Genomic DNA, 19,215 nt, shown 5'->3' on the forward strand with positions numbered 1-19,215 from the left:
TAGGAACTGGTGCAGTGGTGAGGGGTGGGCGGAGGGGGCAGACGTCCTTGACACACACACACACACACACACACACATACACACACACACACACACAATCTCTACCTCAACAAGCTCTCCCTGCCGAGGCTATGAGAATACAGAGGAGGAATTTCACAAAGTGGGGAGTAGTTGAATGGACCCTCGAAGAAGATGAAATGTGGAAAGAGTAGAGAAAACCATCCTGAGATGCATAATAAAACAGTGAGCAACAGTGAGAAAAAACTCATGGATTCAACTGAGAGCAGGGACCAGAAAAGGGATGGGAGAAAGCAACGGCTGGTTTCATATCATTTAGTTCTGACTGAAGCAACCAGAATGACCTTAAATGTCCCAGAGTAAACAGGAGTTTGGAACGTAAGACCTAATGCCGAGGGGCTGACAGATGAAGGGGTTAAATGAGGGCTGAAAGGCAAAAGGTGCCTTGATGAGGGTTATCTCCCTTAGAAGCTGAGCGCAAAGTACAAACAACACTGACCTCTTCCATTTCGAAGGAGTCTGGTGCCTTCCTCGCCCCAGATAAGCTCTTGAGCTTGTTAGTCTGAATCGCATTTTCTTTCCGAGTTCTGTCCTTGACTGACCCCTCAGACACACAGGAAGGGGGAGTCCGCTGGACTAGCATGGGTGAGTAAGGCCAGCGCCTTTTCAGAAGAGCTCTGGGAGGACGACAAGGTATCAAGTCATCACAGGCTTGGAGAGACCAATGCTCGGCCGAAGGAGATAAATGACTTTGGTCGAGGTTGTCTGTCACGGCTGGTGACTCTATTGCACATCCTCCTGGTCCTGCACAGGTGCTGGAAAAATGTTCCCTCTTCTTCAAAGACCCTGACACTTCTGAACTACTGTCGCTCCTGATCTGCTTCGAGGCTCTCCTGAAAAGTTCCCCCTCTCTTCCTGGATGTCCTTCGGCTCCACTCACTAAAGCTCTTTGCATATTTTCTTCTTCGTCTTTCTCTTCAGCTTTGCTCTGCCAGGTGCTAACATCATTCAGCAAAGATGAGAAGGCATTGGCCACCTGACCCAGGATTTCCAGCTGTCGGAAACGACCTGAACGATATAGAAAGCACAATTTTTAGGCTGGGTTTTTGTAATGAAACTGCACTGAAGTTGTCAAAACTGGAGAGGTTGGTTAACACATGTGATTTTTCAAGATGAGAAGGACTTGAAGCTCCAGAAACTCATTTTTTTCTCTGTACATGCTACTAATTACTATAAAGGTACTCCTCTATAGAAAGTTATGGGGAAGTGAATACCTTTTGTATTTAGTTGTACATGCATACTAGATAGATTCATAGATGCCAATAATTAATGGTGTGTTAATCCATAACATCGACAGGCAAAGATATATCTTGAGTTCAATCTTGTGAATTAAACTAAATTGTCAAAAAGTAAACCCAGCTCTTTCATACAAGATGAACTTGAGTTTCTCCCACTGCTTTAGGCAGTGTATATCCTCATCCTCGCCTCCATCCTCTCCATCTATTGCCACCTGAGAGTGTGGAAAAATCATGGCACATGGAGTCAAAAGGCCCGGATCCAAATTCCAGGTCTACCTTTTCTCTGTCATTACAACCAGTGACCTTCCAGGTGGGCCAAGTTCATGAATAAGACAACATGGAACATATTCCCTTCCCCCAACACACACACCACCCCGCAGTGGACATGTAGAGGGATCCAGATATAAGCTGTTCTGTTTCAGCGATGACAGGAGGGGTGGATTGCCACTGTACACATCTCCCAGACCATCTCTCCTCATACTGTGGCTCACCTCCCCGCTCACTGTGTAACTGCAGAACCAGCTCAAACTGATCTTATTTTAACAAGATACTGGGATGTTCTTCAGGGACAACTGAATAAAACCACATTTGGTCAAAGCATGTGCAGAGGAGAGGATTTTGACCAAAGTCTCTCCACCCCCACGGAGCCAAAGCACTGGGACAAAACTGGAACCTGAACACCGGAATCCTTTCAGAAGTGAAGGGTCTGCTGTCCAGGGAGGTTGGGTGCTGAAGCCTTTACCAAATCTTACCATGACCAGCCAAGCTCCAAGGCCCTCCAGTTGAAACTTGCCCCTGCCCCCTCTCCTTCCCCCCCTCCCCCAGTGATTTTGCATGCCAGCAGGTTTCCCTGAATCCTGTCAATCTCTCTTTGAACCCTAGATCAGAAGACAGATTTGAGCTCTGCCCCTTATCTTTTTGCTGGTTGATCTTACAATAAAGATTTTTTTTCTTAAAAGCCAGTGCCATAGTATTGGCTTCTATGTGCACTGGGCAGCGAGCCCTTGCTCTGTAACAATTCCCATCGGTAGGACTTGGATGCCATGTGGTCCTTACTTACCATACAAGTTAGGGTTCTCAATGTCCATTCGCTGCTTTTGAGCTTCAAGAAAAACATGGATATTGATCCCTGTGGCTGCTGAGTCACAATCCAGGAATCTGGCTGGAATTTGTGTACAGATGTCTGGCTCATCAGCACCAAACCCCAGGTCCAACAGAATGTCCACTGGATCTGTTTCCCAAAATTCCAGCCACTCAGGAATGCTGCAGTAAAAAATATGAATGTCTTTATGCTGTAACATACATGCCTTATAGTTTTCACATTTGTTTTATAGATAGTAACATTATGTATCTTTTGGCATCATGCCTTTTTTCTACTAAAAATATGAATTGAAGATCTTAAGTTATTATATATACACAACTACCTATTCCTTTTGTCACTGTACAGATTTCCATAAAATGGGAGCCAATAACTTATATGACCACTTCTCCATTGACAGATATTTAGCCTATTTCACTGACCCTTTTATACTCCTCTTGCAAGTTAGGGTTTAAAAATCCTCACTCATTCTCTCCTCCACCCGTTCATGAATTTCTCAAGTGCCTACTTATCGATTCATGAAATCCACTGTTGCCTGGGATGATTTTCCTGGATGTGAAGTGCCTGGAAACCACATACCTTTGTGGTATACTCACAGCAGAATGGCACGAGTTGAAGCTGGTCCCTCTGGATAGGGTGGGAGTTTCTGAACATTGGTGCAGAGATCTAGGGTGAGAGGGTAGCAACGATGAAATGAGTCCCTTTAGATCAGTGATGGCGAACCTATGACACGCGTGTCAGAGGTGACAAGTGAACTCACTTTTTTGGTTGATTTTTCTTTGTTAAATGGCATTTAAATATATAAAATAAATATCAAAAATATAAATCTTTGTTTTACTATGATTGCAAATATCAAAAAATTTCTATATGTGACATGGCACTAGAGTTAAGTTAGGGTTTTCCAAAATGCTGAGTTAAGTTAGGGTTTTCTAAAATGCTGACACGCCTAGCTCAAAAGGTTCACCATCACTGCTTTACATCATCCCCCAGGCAGTGGGGGGCGGGGGGGGGTGTGGAAGGGGGCATTGGGGGCCTTTCTCTTCCAGAGCACACATTTGCATTTCCTGGTCATTCCTAATAACCCCACAGGGGCCACTTCAGCCTTTGAAGAGGGAGCGCAGCAGTGGAGGGGAGTGCTGTCTACAGAAGGTGTGGGGGTTTAAGTGTCAGGTGCCCACAAGTGCTCATTATGAAGGTGACAGAATGTCTCACTTTTGACAGATGGCAAATCATTGGGGAACCTTTCAGGATTGATCCTTGCTAGGCTCTGACTTTCTGGAGGAAGTTAAAATTTTGTTATGAAAGAGGTAAAGGCAGCAGCCACTGAAGCGACTCAACATTCATTCTCATCATGAAGGACTTCCTAGGGCATGGTTAGTGTTCTCTGAGTGCTGTCTCTAGGCTCAGGGCCAACCACACACAACAGTAACACTCTCCTTTACGGCCTCAAAAACCAGCATCCCTCTATCCAAAGAGACCTGCACTGCAGGTCATTTGAAAGCATTTGCAGCCTGGCTGGTGTGGTTCAGTGGTTGAGCATGCCCCAGGAGGTCACTGGTTTGATTTCTGGTTAGGGCACATGCCCAGGTTGTAGGCTCAATCCCCAGCAGGGGCTGTGCAGGAGGCAGCTGATCTATGTTGATATTTCTCTCTCATCAATGTTTCTATTAATCTTTCCCTCTCCCTTCCTCTTTACCTAAAATCAATGAAAACATATTTTAAAAAGAAAGCATTTCCAAACAGAACAGAACCCTGTCATAATGTAGTTGACTTGTAGATACCTCATCTACACTACAGCTGCAACTAGTCTCATCAATTACAACAGCCAGTTGGCACAAAATTGGAATTTATCAAAGAATACAATGTAGATAACAGTTTTCCCAAGGAGACCAAGGTATCCTGTGTTCACAGCTGAATTTGCCATAATCCTGTCCATTATTAGTAAGAATAGGTGGGCCCTGCCTCTTTGTTCAATTGCTTCTCTCGACCTATAAAAGCTCATAGTCTAGTTCAGTAGTCCTTAAACCAGAGCGTGCCCAGGACTATGCAAACACCTTACAAAAACACCGATTTCTGAACTCTACCCCTAGGTCTTCCTATTCAAAGTGCCTGGGTTGGGGATCAAAAATCTGTCCTATTAAGTTCTCAGGTGATGCGGATGCTGCTGCTTGGGGTCACTTTCACTGCTTGCCACCTAACATTGGAAATTAAAATAATTAAATTATAGCATGATTGTCAATAATATTGGCAATATGAACTATGAATATAACTGTTTTATGAACAGGTCCTGTGAACAGCTGAATTATAGTAGAATGCCATTTCTGCGTGTTTTAATTAAATCCCCCCAAGTCGGAATTTGTTGATATAATTTGCTCACTCCTTCATGACATTTTAAGAACCTGTATTTCTCTCAAAAACACTGCAGCACTGGGGCTCAACCAATGACAAGATCCCAGGATCCATGTCATTATTAAGAACCATCCTCACTGTACTTCCGTCATGAGAGACGTGGCCGTAAAATACTGGATTGAAGCAACACTGATTCTGCCACCTACCTCAGGTAGTCTTTCACAGTCATTTGAACCATTCCTTGTTCATGCGAGAAAACTGCAACAAAAAAGGGGGGAGATGAACTTAATTTCCTTTCATCTCATGGAAGATTTTCTCATCCTCAAAGGAACCAACGTGTGACTGATTGCCATGTCTGAGATTGTATGGCATGAGATACAAGGCGTCTCTGTAGTGAACAAGACAGAATGTAATTAATGGCTAAATGGTGTGACAGGCACTTGAAGATGTGTACTTGCTCAGTGAAAGCGAAGTCAGTGGCACGTGAAGTAGTCAGCAGTGACTACCTGGAAAGAAGCAGTACTTGTCTCGAGTTTTTAAGAATAAGGAAAAATGACCCAGCTGGTGTGGTTCAGTGGGTGAGTGTCAACCTAGGAACCAGGAGATCAAAGTTCGATTTCTGGTTGGGGCACATGGATTTGGGCTCAGTCCCCAGTAGGGGGCATGCAGGAGGCAGCCAATTGATGTTTCTATCTCTCTCTTCCTCTCTGTAATCAATAAAAAAGTATTTTTTTAAAAGGCAAAAATATAAAGAAAAAAAGGCGGGGGGGAAGAATCACCTGCTCATTAAAAAAAAAAAAATAGGAGAATGTGATTGTTTGAAAAGAGGTGTTGCTGTGAAAGAAGAGCATCTGGAGCAAGGGCACAGCTCAGTGACAGAGCTGGTCAGGTTAGATCAAATGGCATTTTGGAATACAGAGCTACAACTTAAAGAGAAGGTGAGAGAAGAGATAAAATAAATGTCTGCCCTAAGAAGCAAATGGAACTCTGTCAGCACAAGAATCATATGGGGTGAAGAATATAAATCTATGATAAAGGTTTAAAAATTGAGTAGGGATGTATATGGCCACTGTGCTACCCACTCCAGCTCCCACTCCCGTAGCAGACATCACCAGTCAATCACATCACTTTCTCATAGAGCCTAGGTAGGCTCTTAAATTCACCAGGAAAGCCACAACTGATCAAATGAGAGGAAGCTTATTTGATGTCCTTTGTTTGCAATAAATTTTACGAGTGGGTTTTGAGAAAAACAGTGATTTCGGGGTACATGTCTGAACTTTTAGAAATTGCTAAACTTAAAGAGAATATGTAACTGCTCATAAAACATCCTGGGGAGCCACTGCCAAGGATGGCATGTTGAGACGAGTGATCATTATTGTGATACAACTATGACATTTTTCAGATGTCCTATGTGACATCTGGTGACAGATAGAAGTCAAAATATCTGATTCAAACCTATGTACCAAGTTAAGAATGAACTTAGAATCAAAACTCCAGTCTTTTTTGCCCATTACATCGGTGGTTTTGAAACTTTTGGGTTTTAGCAGAGATTCTTCTGCAAGATTCTAATAAAGGGTGTCCCAAAATTCACGCAAGAAGTAATTTTGATAGAAAACACAGGTTTATAATTAAAAATTGTGAAGTTTTATTGACCCATAATGTATACAGTATAGGGTTATGTATGGAATAGCATATCGGGTAAATGGCCTCCACGGCTTTGCTGGCACATATGCACTCTTTTGTTATTGCCTGAGCAGCCGCATTTTCGAAGATGAATGGTCCGATAATGCCTCCAGCCCCAAATCCGCACCAAACAGTGACACGTTGTGGATGCATTTGTTTCTCAACAATCCCTCGTGGATTTTCTGAACCCCAAATGTGACAATTTTGTCGATTCACCAAGCCATCAAGATGAAAATGAGCCTCATCGAAATTCAGCCACATTTATGCAAAACAGTCATGGAAAATTTCAACTAAAGAGTGCGTATTTGCCAGAAAATGGCGGGGGCCATTTACCCAATATGCTATTCCATACTAACCCTATACTATATACTTTATGAATCAATTAAAAAATTACAATTTTTCATTATAACCCTGTGTTTTCTATCAAAATTACTTCTTGCATGAATTTTGGGACACTATTTTTTTAAAATATATTTTATTGATTTTTTACAGAGAGGAAGGTAGAGGGATAGAGAGTTAGAAACATCGATGAGAGAGAAACATCGATCAGCTGCCTCCTGCACACCCTCCACTGGGGATGTGCCCGCAACCAAGGTACATGCCCTTGACCGGAATCGAACCTGGGACCCCTCAGTCCACAGGCCGACGCTCTATCCACCGAGCCAAACCGGCTATGGCTGGGACACTCTTTAGTTTACAAGGGTCAAAGGGAGCTGTCCTGACGGAGTTGTCCATCCACTTTTTCTGGGTCCTGTGAGGCACCTCCAAGACCCAGAGTTTGAGAAACACCATTTGTTCAGTGCCATGTCTCCCACCTCGGCAGGCACCGCTAATCCACTGCAGCGTTCACTCCCTGAACTCAACTCACTCTCAGAGCTTCTCAGACCATAAAGCCATTACCCACTGATTGAAGTTGTCACATGAGAGAAAGCCTATTTGCCACTTTATTAACCACGTCATAGATGCAAGCACAGTCTAATTTTTGACAGTCATATTGTAATGACTTGATGCCATAATAAATTAGAGACGTTGCTCAAAATGGAAGGTAAAATAAATATTTGTCTATTTTAAGCATTTTTTTTTCTATTTCTCCCTGGCTCCATTCCCGCCACGACCACCTCCACCTACTGCTGTGCAGGGAACTACCGAAGGCAAGCTCCCTGTGAGCCTGGCTAGCTCGTCCACAGAACTCTGGAGTTTCTGAGCGCCTCTTCTCCCCTAAGCCATTCCGTGGTTCTGCGTGTCCTGCTAGGACACCTCTCTCGCCCGGCCTCGGCCTTTCCCAGTTGCCTGCCATTATTCTGGATTTCCTCGGACATGCGAATGGATGTGTGATCCAGGCCAGGCTGGCACTGTGGCCACAGTGAGCAGCTCAGACTGTCAGAGGGGAAACGACCATTTTCAGATACTGATGAGAAGAGTTCGCTCAGCCTTGCTGCAATTTCCAACACCCCGGCCCCACAGGAAATCCAGCCATTCGGAGAAATGGGCAGCCCTGTACCCTGGGCCTCTTCATGAGATTCTGGAGCCACACTCCGTGGACCACACCCCACAGCCCTGCCATCCATCTTCAGAAGCAATCTGCTTGGCGGGAAACCAAGGGGAGCCCCAAAGAGGAAAAGGAGCCCCTAAAGGCAACATGTTTTCCAGGAAATGTGCAAAATGGAGCCAGCTGGGTCACAAGGGGGGTTAGTTTTCTGATCTGACGACGCATATTGAAAGCCTTACCCAATTTTAATACCCGTTGGAGAAAGGGCCTTCGCTCCTTCCACCTTACAGCTCCCCATAAGGCCCAGCCATCACTGACCCAGAGGGGCAGTTGGGGTGTCTGAACCCCTCACCTGAACCCCATCCTCACTGATGCACAGATACAGCTTTTATATCTCTTGTGAGATTCCTTATCCACTGTCTTCTTGCTCTTATTTGAAATGACACAAATGTCTCTCTCCATCTAATCCACATACATCAGCCCTCTGCTGCCAGGCTTAGGTTTTGGAGAAAACCAAGCCAGAGAAAAATCAATATGATTTTTTAAAAGAAATTCACAAACTAAGCCTGTTTTAAAAATTATAATAAAATTGTTAAAAATGAATTTGGTTCATCAATCCATTTCCTTTTGCATTTCCGGGCTCCCTGGGTCCTGGGAAGCAGCGACCAATTTTTCCAACACTTCCGCCTGGTAGTTGAGAGTCTTGAAGAGAGAAGTATATTCCTTGTCTGTTGGGGTATTTAGTTATGGTGGTGGTTGTTTTATTTTTGTTTTTCTCTACTTTGCCAATGTGTAAGATAAACTTTCTGGAGCCTGAGGATGGGCTCATCAGGGCCAGGTTGCCTGTTTTCAATAATGAACCTAAACCTGAACCTGAGCCTGAACCAAGAGGCATAAGCGGGCGGCCCAGGTCTCACTGGCATGGGATTCCTAGAATTGCCTGAAAACTCAGGCAATCCAGCAACTGTGACCCAGGCCTCCTCAGGGCAGTGGTCTGTTGGCAGCCATGTGCTCTGTGATTCTCTGCTCTCTGCTCTGCCTGCTTGGTCCAATAGTGGTTACCTGCCTGGCTCCGGGAAGCATTTGAATCTGTCACAGCAAGAATTTGACACCCAAGGAATGCCAGGTGGAGCAAACCAACCGCTCCTGTTGCCCCGGACTTTCTCAAGCTTCTGCAGGCACCAGGCTCGCCCAGGGAGAAGATGGGACCCTTACAGCTGTGTCTGTATTCACCACAACGCCCTGTTGGTGGGGGCCTCCTTCATTCCTCACTCATTTCTCTAGTTGCTGAGTTTTAATATTTTCTCTAATATTTTCCCCTTCCAAGATACCCTTTAGAAAGACAAGATTTGACTTTCTAAATGCATTGGAGAATAAATATTGAAAAAAATATTAAGGTCCTACTATTCCCAAGTTTTGTAAGGGTTGATTTGGAGGAGAATTAAAGCAAGAAAAAACATGGCCTGCCCTACTCAGTGTATCCCACTGCATGGGTTAAGATCCAGTTCTTATTCCTTCTTGGAGACCTGAGTCTCCAGCCACTCTGCCCACTGCTAGGTGGACTCCTGCCATCTGAAGCAGCAGACACCACGCTTAACCCTGCAGAGTGTATGGCTGGGGAAGATGGAGTGAGATATGCAGAAGGCACTAATTAGCACCTCCATTGGCTTAGAAAGCATTTTTTATTTTGGTTTTCCTAAGCATTTCTGACTGATTCATGGAAGACATTTGGTTCTTTGGAATATCGTCCAATAGACTAATCAAATTACATTTTCACAGGGCTCTAAAATAATAGCAATCTGCAGCTTTCTGCACACTTAACTCCTGCATGATCAAGACCCTTAGAAGAGGCAGCCAGCAGGGTTTGTCTCATTTGATGAATTATTAATCTGTATCCTTACAAAAAAAGAGTCTCTTCATTCTCCCTGACACTCATGCTCAAAACCTTAAAGCCGGTTGTAATGATTGGGCTCTTCTTCACCCACATACCTGTTTATTTTGCTGGTGATGTTGACCCATCCTCTCCATTGCTGACACCCACCCCAAGTGGAGGTCACAATCGCTTCATCCCGAGGTGTGTACCTTCCTCCCATTGCCAGGATACACACCAGAATCTGTCACTGCCCTTCTCAGAAACCATTCATAGCTCACTGCAATCGAGAAGGCCAATGTGTGCCAGGCCTGCTGCAATACCCTGGTGCGGCACCCATGGCATCTGTCACTTGTGACTCAGGATCCTCTACTCAGGTGAACAAAGGTAGGGCTTTAAAATCGACTGAACACAGACTGTCCTTTGACTGGAACCTGAGATGACACTTCTTTGCCACCCCTCTCCTAAGACATCAAGTGGGATCCCCTCTTTCTGGATATTAAGGCATTTATAACCTGAAATACCCTATTTAACAGGAACTTTCTACCTTTACTTCTCAGCCTGAAACCAGTTCCTAGTCTGACCACCTTTTGTATGCATTCCTGTACATATTTAACTTTTTTCTCATTCTATGACTTTGCCCAAGCTTCCTTTGTTTCCACCAGCTGACCCTGTCTTGCTTTGCCTCTTTGTTTTTTCCCAAAATCACATCTCTCTTTGATTGACTAGCTTACGTCTCACTTCTCTTTTGAAGATTTCCCAATCTGACTACATCATCTTCATCATGGGCCAGTTGTACTAAGATCCTTTGGTTGATTAGCTCTGGAGAAATCAGGAGTGTTAGAAGGGCATTAGTGAGGCTGATCATAGCCCTAATAATTTGAGGCAGCACAGACCATGTGCCATATGAATAGAATCCATAGTGGATATGACTGATGAGTCTAGAAAACTGATGAGTCTCTTAGGGCAGATGTCAGGAAGGGCCTTGTCAAGAATATGAAACTTGAGTCAGGACTCAAAAGAAGGGCAAGGGATGAACAGAACAGGAAAGATGGTAATACAGGAGGAATTAGATGACTAAAGAAAAAGAACTAGTGATGGAATGAGAGCAGGCAAAACTAGAAAATCTTTTAGAACATTGGTATAGGTTACATTCAGATTATGATGGCCCTGGAAAGTCTGAGGGACATTCCTGAGAGCAGGAACCATAGATTCTACATCTTTGTTCTCACGGCCTGGCACAGTTCTTTGCTCTGAATGCTTTCTTTTGATAAGCATTAAGGAACATCTATTATGCTTAATTGGATTACTTGGACCTTTTCTTATAATAGAGACCATAAAATTTAGATTTTGATTCTGTAAGTGCTTATTGTTTAATCAATTCCTTCTGGAAAGAGATGAGTTTACTCACCAGGGACTTCCTTGGGTATTGGAGAAGAAATATCTGAATGGTAAAAAGGACAGATGAATTAACCACCCAAAAAATAATCTACGGCACCCAGCAGGTCTTCAACAGACACTATCTCTGTGCTGTGGGAGTTAGTGCTCGTGCTTCCACTCACAGTTATGCTCAGTTGTTGAACAAGTACACCTGGTATAGCCCTAACACACGCATTTGGTGTACGCATCTGTCCTTGTAGCATCATGACAATGCACTCTCAGAGTGAGGGCTGATGTTCAATTTGTTTTCTAGTGGTGGGGATGGGTTTGCCCTCTCTCTAGGTCCTCTCTCCAGCCTTTCTTATGTACAGCTTTAATCTGGAATCCCAGGTTAAGAATGAGTCATCAGCCTGAGAAGAGGGACCTTACCATCTAGGGCCATGGTCCATTTAGCATCACGTTCACTCCAAGGACCATCTGAATGTCCTAGGTGTTTGTGGGTATAGGAAGGTCTGTGGATCCTCTCTAGGCCCAAACGGAGAATCAAATTTGTTCACTTGTGCAGTTGGTGACCACTAAGAGGAGTTAACCTGCACTTGGAGCCCTGCTTCTCGGAGAAGAAAAGGAGTAAGAAGTTGAAGGATGCCCATGTGGCTCTTTTCTGTAAGTCATCCATGTGCCCTGAGTCGATGATGTCTTGGAGATACTTAAAGACAAGAGTCAGACCACTCAGTTAAAATGCCCTAATATTTGTCACAAGACAGGGCAGACTGGTGAGAGACCATCATTTATGAAGTGCTTTTGTGAGACTCAAGATGCAAGCATCACTGGTGGCTAAAGAAGGATCAAGGGAAGGTATCTGTCAGAAAGGAGAACCCCAAACAATTTCTATCAGTTAGTGAGCTTGGGTAAGCAACGTTTCAGTGGCAGAGACCTCAAAGCCCCAAGAGAAGAGGCCCCGGAGGTCCAGACTTTACGGACTGCCCCAGGGGGAGACGCCACACCCACCTCAGGACATCTCGGGCCACTGGATCATTCCCACCAGCTAACACAGCTCCTGAAATAGCTCCTAGTCTCGGAAAAAGAACATTCCCTTTGTCTCCACCTTTCCTTCCAGCTGTCCTTTTAATTAGCTGCTTCCTTTTACTTTCCAAAGAAGTATATGAAGAAGTATTTGGTAAACACTTCTTTCCACATGAAGTCCAATAACTGCAAATGGTCCCTCCTGGAGGCCCACGGGACTGCTCCCCATGGGAGGTACTGGAAGATGGGCAGGCACCTGGATCTTGTTGCTACTTCAGTGAATCAAGTCCCAGACATGGTCATGGAGGGAAACCAGCCTCAGAACGATTCCCACTTGTAGTGGGTATCACCCCGATTTTATTCCTGTATCGGAGATTTCATTTCAGAATGTGTCCTTTACTTGGAAATAGGGGCTTTGAGGGTGTAACTAGTAAAGGGGAGGTCATGGTGGATTAGGGTAAGCCCCGAATCCTACATCCAAAGACTGGGGACCTTAAAAGAAGAGAAGACCCACAGGGAAAAGACAGCCATGTGAACGGGGGCCAGAGAATGGGGTGATGCAGCCACAGCCAAGGAATGCCCAGGGTGGACAGGAGCCACATGAAGACAGAAAGAGGCTGGAAGGAGCTCTTCCCTGAACCTCCAGGGACAGCATGACCTTGATGACACCGTGATTTCAGACTTCCAGCCTTCAGAACCAGGAGAGAATAAATCTCCTTTCAAGCCACCAAGTTTGTGGTAATGGTTATGGCTGCCCTAGGAACTAGTGCGCCTCTCAGCATCGTACAAGGGTTGTGAGAGTTTTCACAGGCTTCTCCCTCCATAGTGGCTACTTTTCTGTCTCTTCAGTTCCTTTTCATTTCACCACAGGTTTCTCCCTGCCACACTCAACACAACCCTCAGGTCCCCCGTTTCTGGGACTGTTCCGGCTTCCACACTCCCCAGTGCAGCTCCTGGCTTCCCTGAATTCAGTGTGTGTCCATCTCACAAGGGCCAGTGCCTGCACAGAGAGGCTAACAGAGTGGCTAACAGAGTACCAGACCTCAAGCATCCCCACCTGCCACTAACTAGCTGGGACCAGAAATCATGCACTTGACCACTTCATGCCCCAGATCCTTCACCTGTAAATCACAAATGAACACCAGCCGGACAACCGCACAGGTCACTGAGCTGAAAATGTGATAGATGAGAAAGGCCTCATAAACACGAAGGCTCAATTAAACCTGCAGGGAGCTAGTCCATTATTATTAGAAACCTCGCTGAAGATGAAGGACCTGGCAAATTGAAACTACATTTCTGTTCTCACAACCCTTCCAATATACCTCCTCTCCTCCAGGTCTTGCCCTCATGTCTGAGCCCTTTCAGGTCACTGACTTGATTCAGAGGAGGAAGGGCCATCAGGTGTGTTTAATTTGGGGGAAGTGAAGTTTTTAATACAGTGATTGACAACCCCAGAACTGGTACCAGGAGTCCCGCCATGACCTGAGAAGATGAAACGTCGGGGGATGAGAAATGCTGGCTGTATTTCTTAAGTTCTTGCTTTTCCTTGAGTCTGATCTATGATGAACAGAGGTACTTAATTTCAATATATTGGCAAACATCTCCAGAGATCTTTTCCATCATGGAATATATATATATCTTAGTTGCCCTGGCTGGGTAGCTCAGCTAGTTAAGCATCATCCCAATAGGCCAGTGGTTCTCAACCTGTGGGTCGTGACCCCTTTGGCGGTCAAACGACCCTTTCACAGGGGTTGCCTAAGACCATCCTGAATATCAGATATTTACATTATGATTCATAACAGTAGCAACATTACAGTTATGAAGTAGCAACGAAAATAATTTTATGGTTGGGGTCACAACATGAGGAACTGTATTTAAACATCCAGAAGGTTGAGAACCACTGCAATAGGCCAAGGTTGTAGGTTTGACCTCAGTCAGGTAACATACAAGAAGCAACCAATGGATGCAGATATAAGTGGAATAACAAACTGATGTTGTGCTCTCTCGCTCTCTCCTTCACTTTCTCTTCCTCTCTCTTAAAAAGAAATCCATTAAAAAAATAAACTTGGCAAAGAAGAAAATTTCAATGAATTTATCTAGCTTTTCAAGTTTAAAAAAACAATCCAAATTTAAACTGGTTTGTAGCCAACCACCATCTTAAGTTAAAAGGCAGTGAAAAAACTGAACTAATTAAAACCAGCCAAGTAAGGAACAATTTGACTAAAAATTGTTTCCTCTAATCATTAAACTCCTAATTTATGCCATTTTATATACATTATTTATGGCATTTCATCAATTTAAAAACACACTTTTTTTCACATTCTAACATGCATACAGTCAGTACTGCATTTCATTTATAATTGCCAGGGATTATTGTTTTACTTTCCATTGAGTGGAACTTAAAGTGTAAGTGCATTTTAAGATCAAGGGGTCTTCAATTCTATGAAATACAGTATTTCATTTACTGAAGATGGAAACTGTGAGACTTGTAATTAAATTTCTTTTTCTTTTTATAATGCTCATGCCAAACCTCTGCGTAACAAGGGTGCTACATGTTCTGCCTCAGAAATACATGCTTGCATCGTTTGCTAGAGATTACAGTCATTTTTTTTGAGAACAAATGCATCATATTGAGACCAAAGTAGAGAAAGAAACTAGATTTAGAAAAGAAAAATACAATAGACAGTGAGGAGAAATGAAACAATTTCATTTCCATAATTACAGCCTTGCAAAACATCTTCATAGATCCCGGTGAATTTCGGCTAGAACTTGAGCTAATGTGATGGCAAGAGTCCTGGTTTCCAGCCCCCACCTGCTTCTGGGTAATATTCTGGCTTTCCTGAGCCTCAGTCCTGAATCTTAAACAAAGTGATGGCACCGGCACCGGATGGTTGTTGAAATCGGTTCTATTTCTAGGAACCTCTGATAATTCTCATTTAAGAAGACATGCCAATACAGCTCCTACCGGGGTTCACAAAGCCTGACTGCTGCTGGGGCCTCTTGTCTTACCTGTGTGGTCGGTGACTTGCTGAAAGTTTTCATCTACAGAGACACTGCAAGAAACAAAAGTATTGTGAATCAAGCAGTGTGTGTAAATAAGTTAGACCAAATTGCTCTGTAATTAAATAGATGAGAGCAAATGCAGAGCAAGGCTTTATTACCAGAGGACGTTCGGGAAGCCATGAGAAGCCAGGGGCCGAAGGAGTACCCCGTTTTGTACTTTTAAACTGACACATAACTTGTGCAATAAGAGTAACCTATCAAGCACACAGATAAGATGAAAATCCCTATAGGTCACCCCTCACCCCAGCAGGGTTACTCATTGTTTTCATGGATCTTTGCGGGAGAAATGTACAAGGGCACAAACACACACTTACAAGGACCCAGAGTCCAGCCATCGCTGAATACGTTCTTGTTTGGAACCGTCTACAAATGAGAAAGAAACAGTCAGAGCACAGCTAGTTAAAAAGACTCTATTTCATCATTCAGCCACCACCCTGTAGCTTCATTTCCTACATGTTTAGGTCCATGTTTCTATAAGCAGATTCATGTTTTCTGTAATCATCCTTTCCTGGAAATGAAGGATGAACTTGCCAAAAGACTGCAACTTAAAAAAATAAAACCCAAAACATAAAAGGGGAGAAAAAGAAACCACCAAGAGCAAGAGATGTTGGAATCGTGCTGTAATTACCTGGCATGAATGCAGAGGGTGAACAAGCACATGAGACTTGTCTTTCTCTTGTTGAATGGAAATCACCCGGGAGCCCCTCCGATTGAATCGGGACATTTACCTAAGGCAGCTAGCCAGGGATGTTTATTTGCAAGGCTTCTCTGCCAGGTTAGAAACCAAATTTGCATTCATTCCAGGGACAAATTGCACTAGAATCCCAGGATTGCCAAAAGCACCCTGCGTTAAAAAGGCACCAGCCTTTTAAGGTGGATCTTTATCCCCGCACAACAAAGGGTCACCAGGCAGAAAGGAGAGGATGCAAAGACAGCGTTTCCTATTACGGGCTCCAGGCTACTCTAAGCTGACTTTCTTGGACTTGAAACCCTCAGAGAGGTAGCTGAATTACCCCCTCTCAAGGTGTCTGGTGAACCAAAAAGGCCAGTGGGACAGGTAGGTGTTTATTCTTCAGTTGAGGTAGTGTGAACGGTGGTGAACAAAGAAGAAAAACCAGCCTGGCCGGCATGGCTCAGTGGTTGAGCATTGACCTATGAACCAGGAGGTCATGGTTCGATTCCCAGTCAGGGCACAGGCCGGCTCAATCCCCAGTGGGGGTGTGTGCAGGAGGCAGCCTATCAATGATTCTCTCTCATCATTGATGTTTCTATCTTTCTCTTCCTCTCCCTTCTTCTCTGAAATCAATAAAAATATTTAAAAAAGAAAAACCATCAGTTACATTATAGTGGAGGCATTGTTTCCTTCGTTATTACTCTTTAAGCTGTTAAATGATTATTAATGCCTCATGTAAAATCCAGTAAATAAAAGCCTTTGGTTAAAATAATGCCTCATGTCTCTGACACAGACTCCACACAGCTCTGGTATTCTGGGGGGGCTTAGTATGGGGGTACATTGGACTGGGAAGGAAGCCGAGTTTATTCTTTAGTTGGACTGTTTCCATCAAGGTCTTTGAGTGTCTGTAGGGGACGTCAGAAGTGCCCATTTCATAGAAGTTTCTGGCATCATGCCAGGAATGCTGGTATCTTCAAAGCCAAGTCCATGCTCTGAAATTATTTGCCCCCAGACCAAAGCCCCCACATCCCTCACCACCCACAGAAGGGCGATTTCAGACACCCCGAGGGCCCGTCCTCACCTAGCGAGGGCGTGGGGAGACTCTGGCCTTCTTTCTCAGAGCCTGGAGGCGGCTGCTCTTCCAGGGGAGCCCAGGCCCTCTTGGTGGACTGCAGGATGCCTCTCCGGCTCCTCTCCTGGCCTCCTCGAGGGCTGTCAGATCCATGTGGCTTCTCCACCATCATCATTCAGCACACTGATCTCAAAGCAACACAAACCAGACACAATGGGTCAGCTTTGGAGCTTGGCTCAAGGAGAGGGCAAAGGCCAAGATGCTCACAGTCCAACGAGTAGATCCAGGTCACGATCTTTGGTAGCTTGGATCACCCACAAGCCAAGTTCTCTGTTTCAATGCAGAGAAATGGTCCCCTCTCAGTGGAGAGGCAGCTGGAGACCAGGGACTAATGTGGCCTCACCCATCACCAGGCCACATCCACACCCGGGTGGATTGAAGCTGGTTGTCAGGGATGTGGTCAGTGAGCAAAGTTGGCCAAGTGGCTACACCCAGCCACGGAGGAAGCTTAAAAGCACTGATTAACATAATAGGCAGCCTTCAAATCTATCCAACTCTTACATCTTTAAAAAACATTTCTAAAGCCCTAGCTGGTTTGACTCAGTGGATAGAGCATTGACCTGTGGACCAAAGGGTCCTAGGTTCGATTCTGGTCAAGGGCACCTACCTTGGTTGCTGGCTCCTCCCTGGCCCGTGCCCTGGTTGGGGCTCCTGCAACAGGCAACCAATCGATGTGTTTCTCTCACATTGATATTTCTATCTTTCCCTCTCTAAAAATCAGGGAAAATATCCTCAAGGAAGAATTAACAAAAAAAGACCTGAAATATTAAAAAATAAATGAAGACCTTGGCAACAGATCAGCCTAGCCACTTGTTGTGTGGCCTTGTATAAATAATATAACCCCTCTTCATTCCCTTAATTTTTAATGGCAGATAAATGGTACTGAATGTTAACAACTGTTAACCTCAGTGCAGTGCTTCTTATGTGCTAGATTCCATTCTGAGTTCTCTGCATATATTATTTAATCTAATTGTTAATGAAGGAATTTGTCACAATTTTATAGTAAATTGAAGAACAAAGAGGTTAAGTTGCAAATCCAAAGCCACATAGGCACCAGGATTCAAATCCAGGCCTTGAACTCCAAGCACGTTCCCATGACTCTGAAGCTGTACTATCCACTCTAAAGGGTGTTTTGGACAATTCAAATACTGGTAAATATATTATGCACATGGCACAAGAAAGGTAGGCTGCCCCAATTACTTAATTTGACATTTATGAGGCTCGAACAGCAAGAGAAGGAGAAAGAAGCTTAGAGCAGCTATGGAAATTGTTTAAACTCCTGAGACTATTGGCATGTTGAAAAGAACAATGCCTCCCTCTAACCCACTGATGTGTCTGTAGTACATACATGGCTGAATTCTCAGCACATAGTAGGTGCTAAGTAAATATGTACAAAATCAAATAGCAAAGCTAGGGCTCAAAACCACTCTTTCTGACTAAATCCTTGCATGTCATCTACTTGAATTTGCATTAGATTATTGTTTAAGCTTAGAGAAATGACCAAGTAGTCAAATACCCACTTTACCAGCGTGTCTTGCATCCCTAAACTTAGGTATAACTCCTGATCACATGACTTGCAGACCAGCATTTCGAATCAACGTTTCAACAAGGCATGTCATTCAGGTTTATTGTAAGCATCTGAATATTCTAAGTATAGGTGAGCATTCTAGGTGCAACTGGCACTAAGAGTCTCCTTATATGCTTCATCTATTAAAATTCTATCATCCCTTGGGAGTATAAATATACCATTATTGTTGCAATAATAAATTACTGCAAAAATTAATGACAATTGTGATGACTATTCATTTTGTGTAAAAATAGCAATCATAGGAAATTTCAATTAGTTAAAAATTTGGGCAGCAGGTGGATAGTTAATATATATACTAGCAGTGAGCATTTTAGCCATCAGAAAGTTAACTAGGAATATATTCTGGGGGAAGGTAAGTGCTTATAAAAATTTCAATGATGATACAGGACAAAACTAACACAGATTAGATTATATTTCTAACCTTTATAGAATTGCTTGGTACACTAGAATTCATAACAGCAGACAAAAACAACCTTTAGAAACTGTGTTTAATTTTCAATTACTTAATTTTGCATAAGCTACGGGTCTTTGGAGGAAAGACAGTTCTCTT

The 19,215-nt window shown here is 43.8% G+C and overlaps 1 protein-coding gene across 1 annotated transcript in view; it reads right to left on the reverse strand.

Annotated features, from left to right (window-relative positions):
- The window catches only part of CCDC129 (coiled-coil domain containing 129), a 57,732-nt gene extending 40,184 nt beyond the window's left edge, over positions 1-17,548 (reverse strand). Inside the window, exons 1-7 of the mRNA XM_006774953.2 lie at positions 17,027-17,548; positions 15,587-15,635; positions 15,219-15,262; positions 4,971-5,022; positions 2,995-3,081; positions 2,377-2,579; positions 518-1,086 (exon numbers count right to left, since the gene is read on the reverse strand). Coding sequence (XP_006775016.1) covers positions 518-1,086; positions 2,377-2,579; positions 2,995-3,081; positions 4,971-5,022; positions 15,219-15,262; positions 15,587-15,635; positions 17,027-17,192 — 1,170 coding nt within the window. The 5' untranslated portion in view covers positions 17,193-17,548. The remainder of the gene's footprint in view (positions 1-517; positions 1,087-2,376; positions 2,580-2,994; positions 3,082-4,970; positions 5,023-15,218; positions 15,263-15,586; positions 15,636-17,026) is intronic.
- Positions 17,549-19,215: the final 1,667 nt, after the last annotated feature.

Source organism: Myotis davidii, unplaced genomic scaffold (assembly GCF_000327345.1).
Source record: "Myotis davidii unplaced genomic scaffold, ASM32734v1 scaffold125, whole genome shotgun sequence".
Taxonomy (NCBI): domain Eukaryota; kingdom Metazoa; phylum Chordata; class Mammalia; order Chiroptera; family Vespertilionidae; genus Myotis; species Myotis davidii.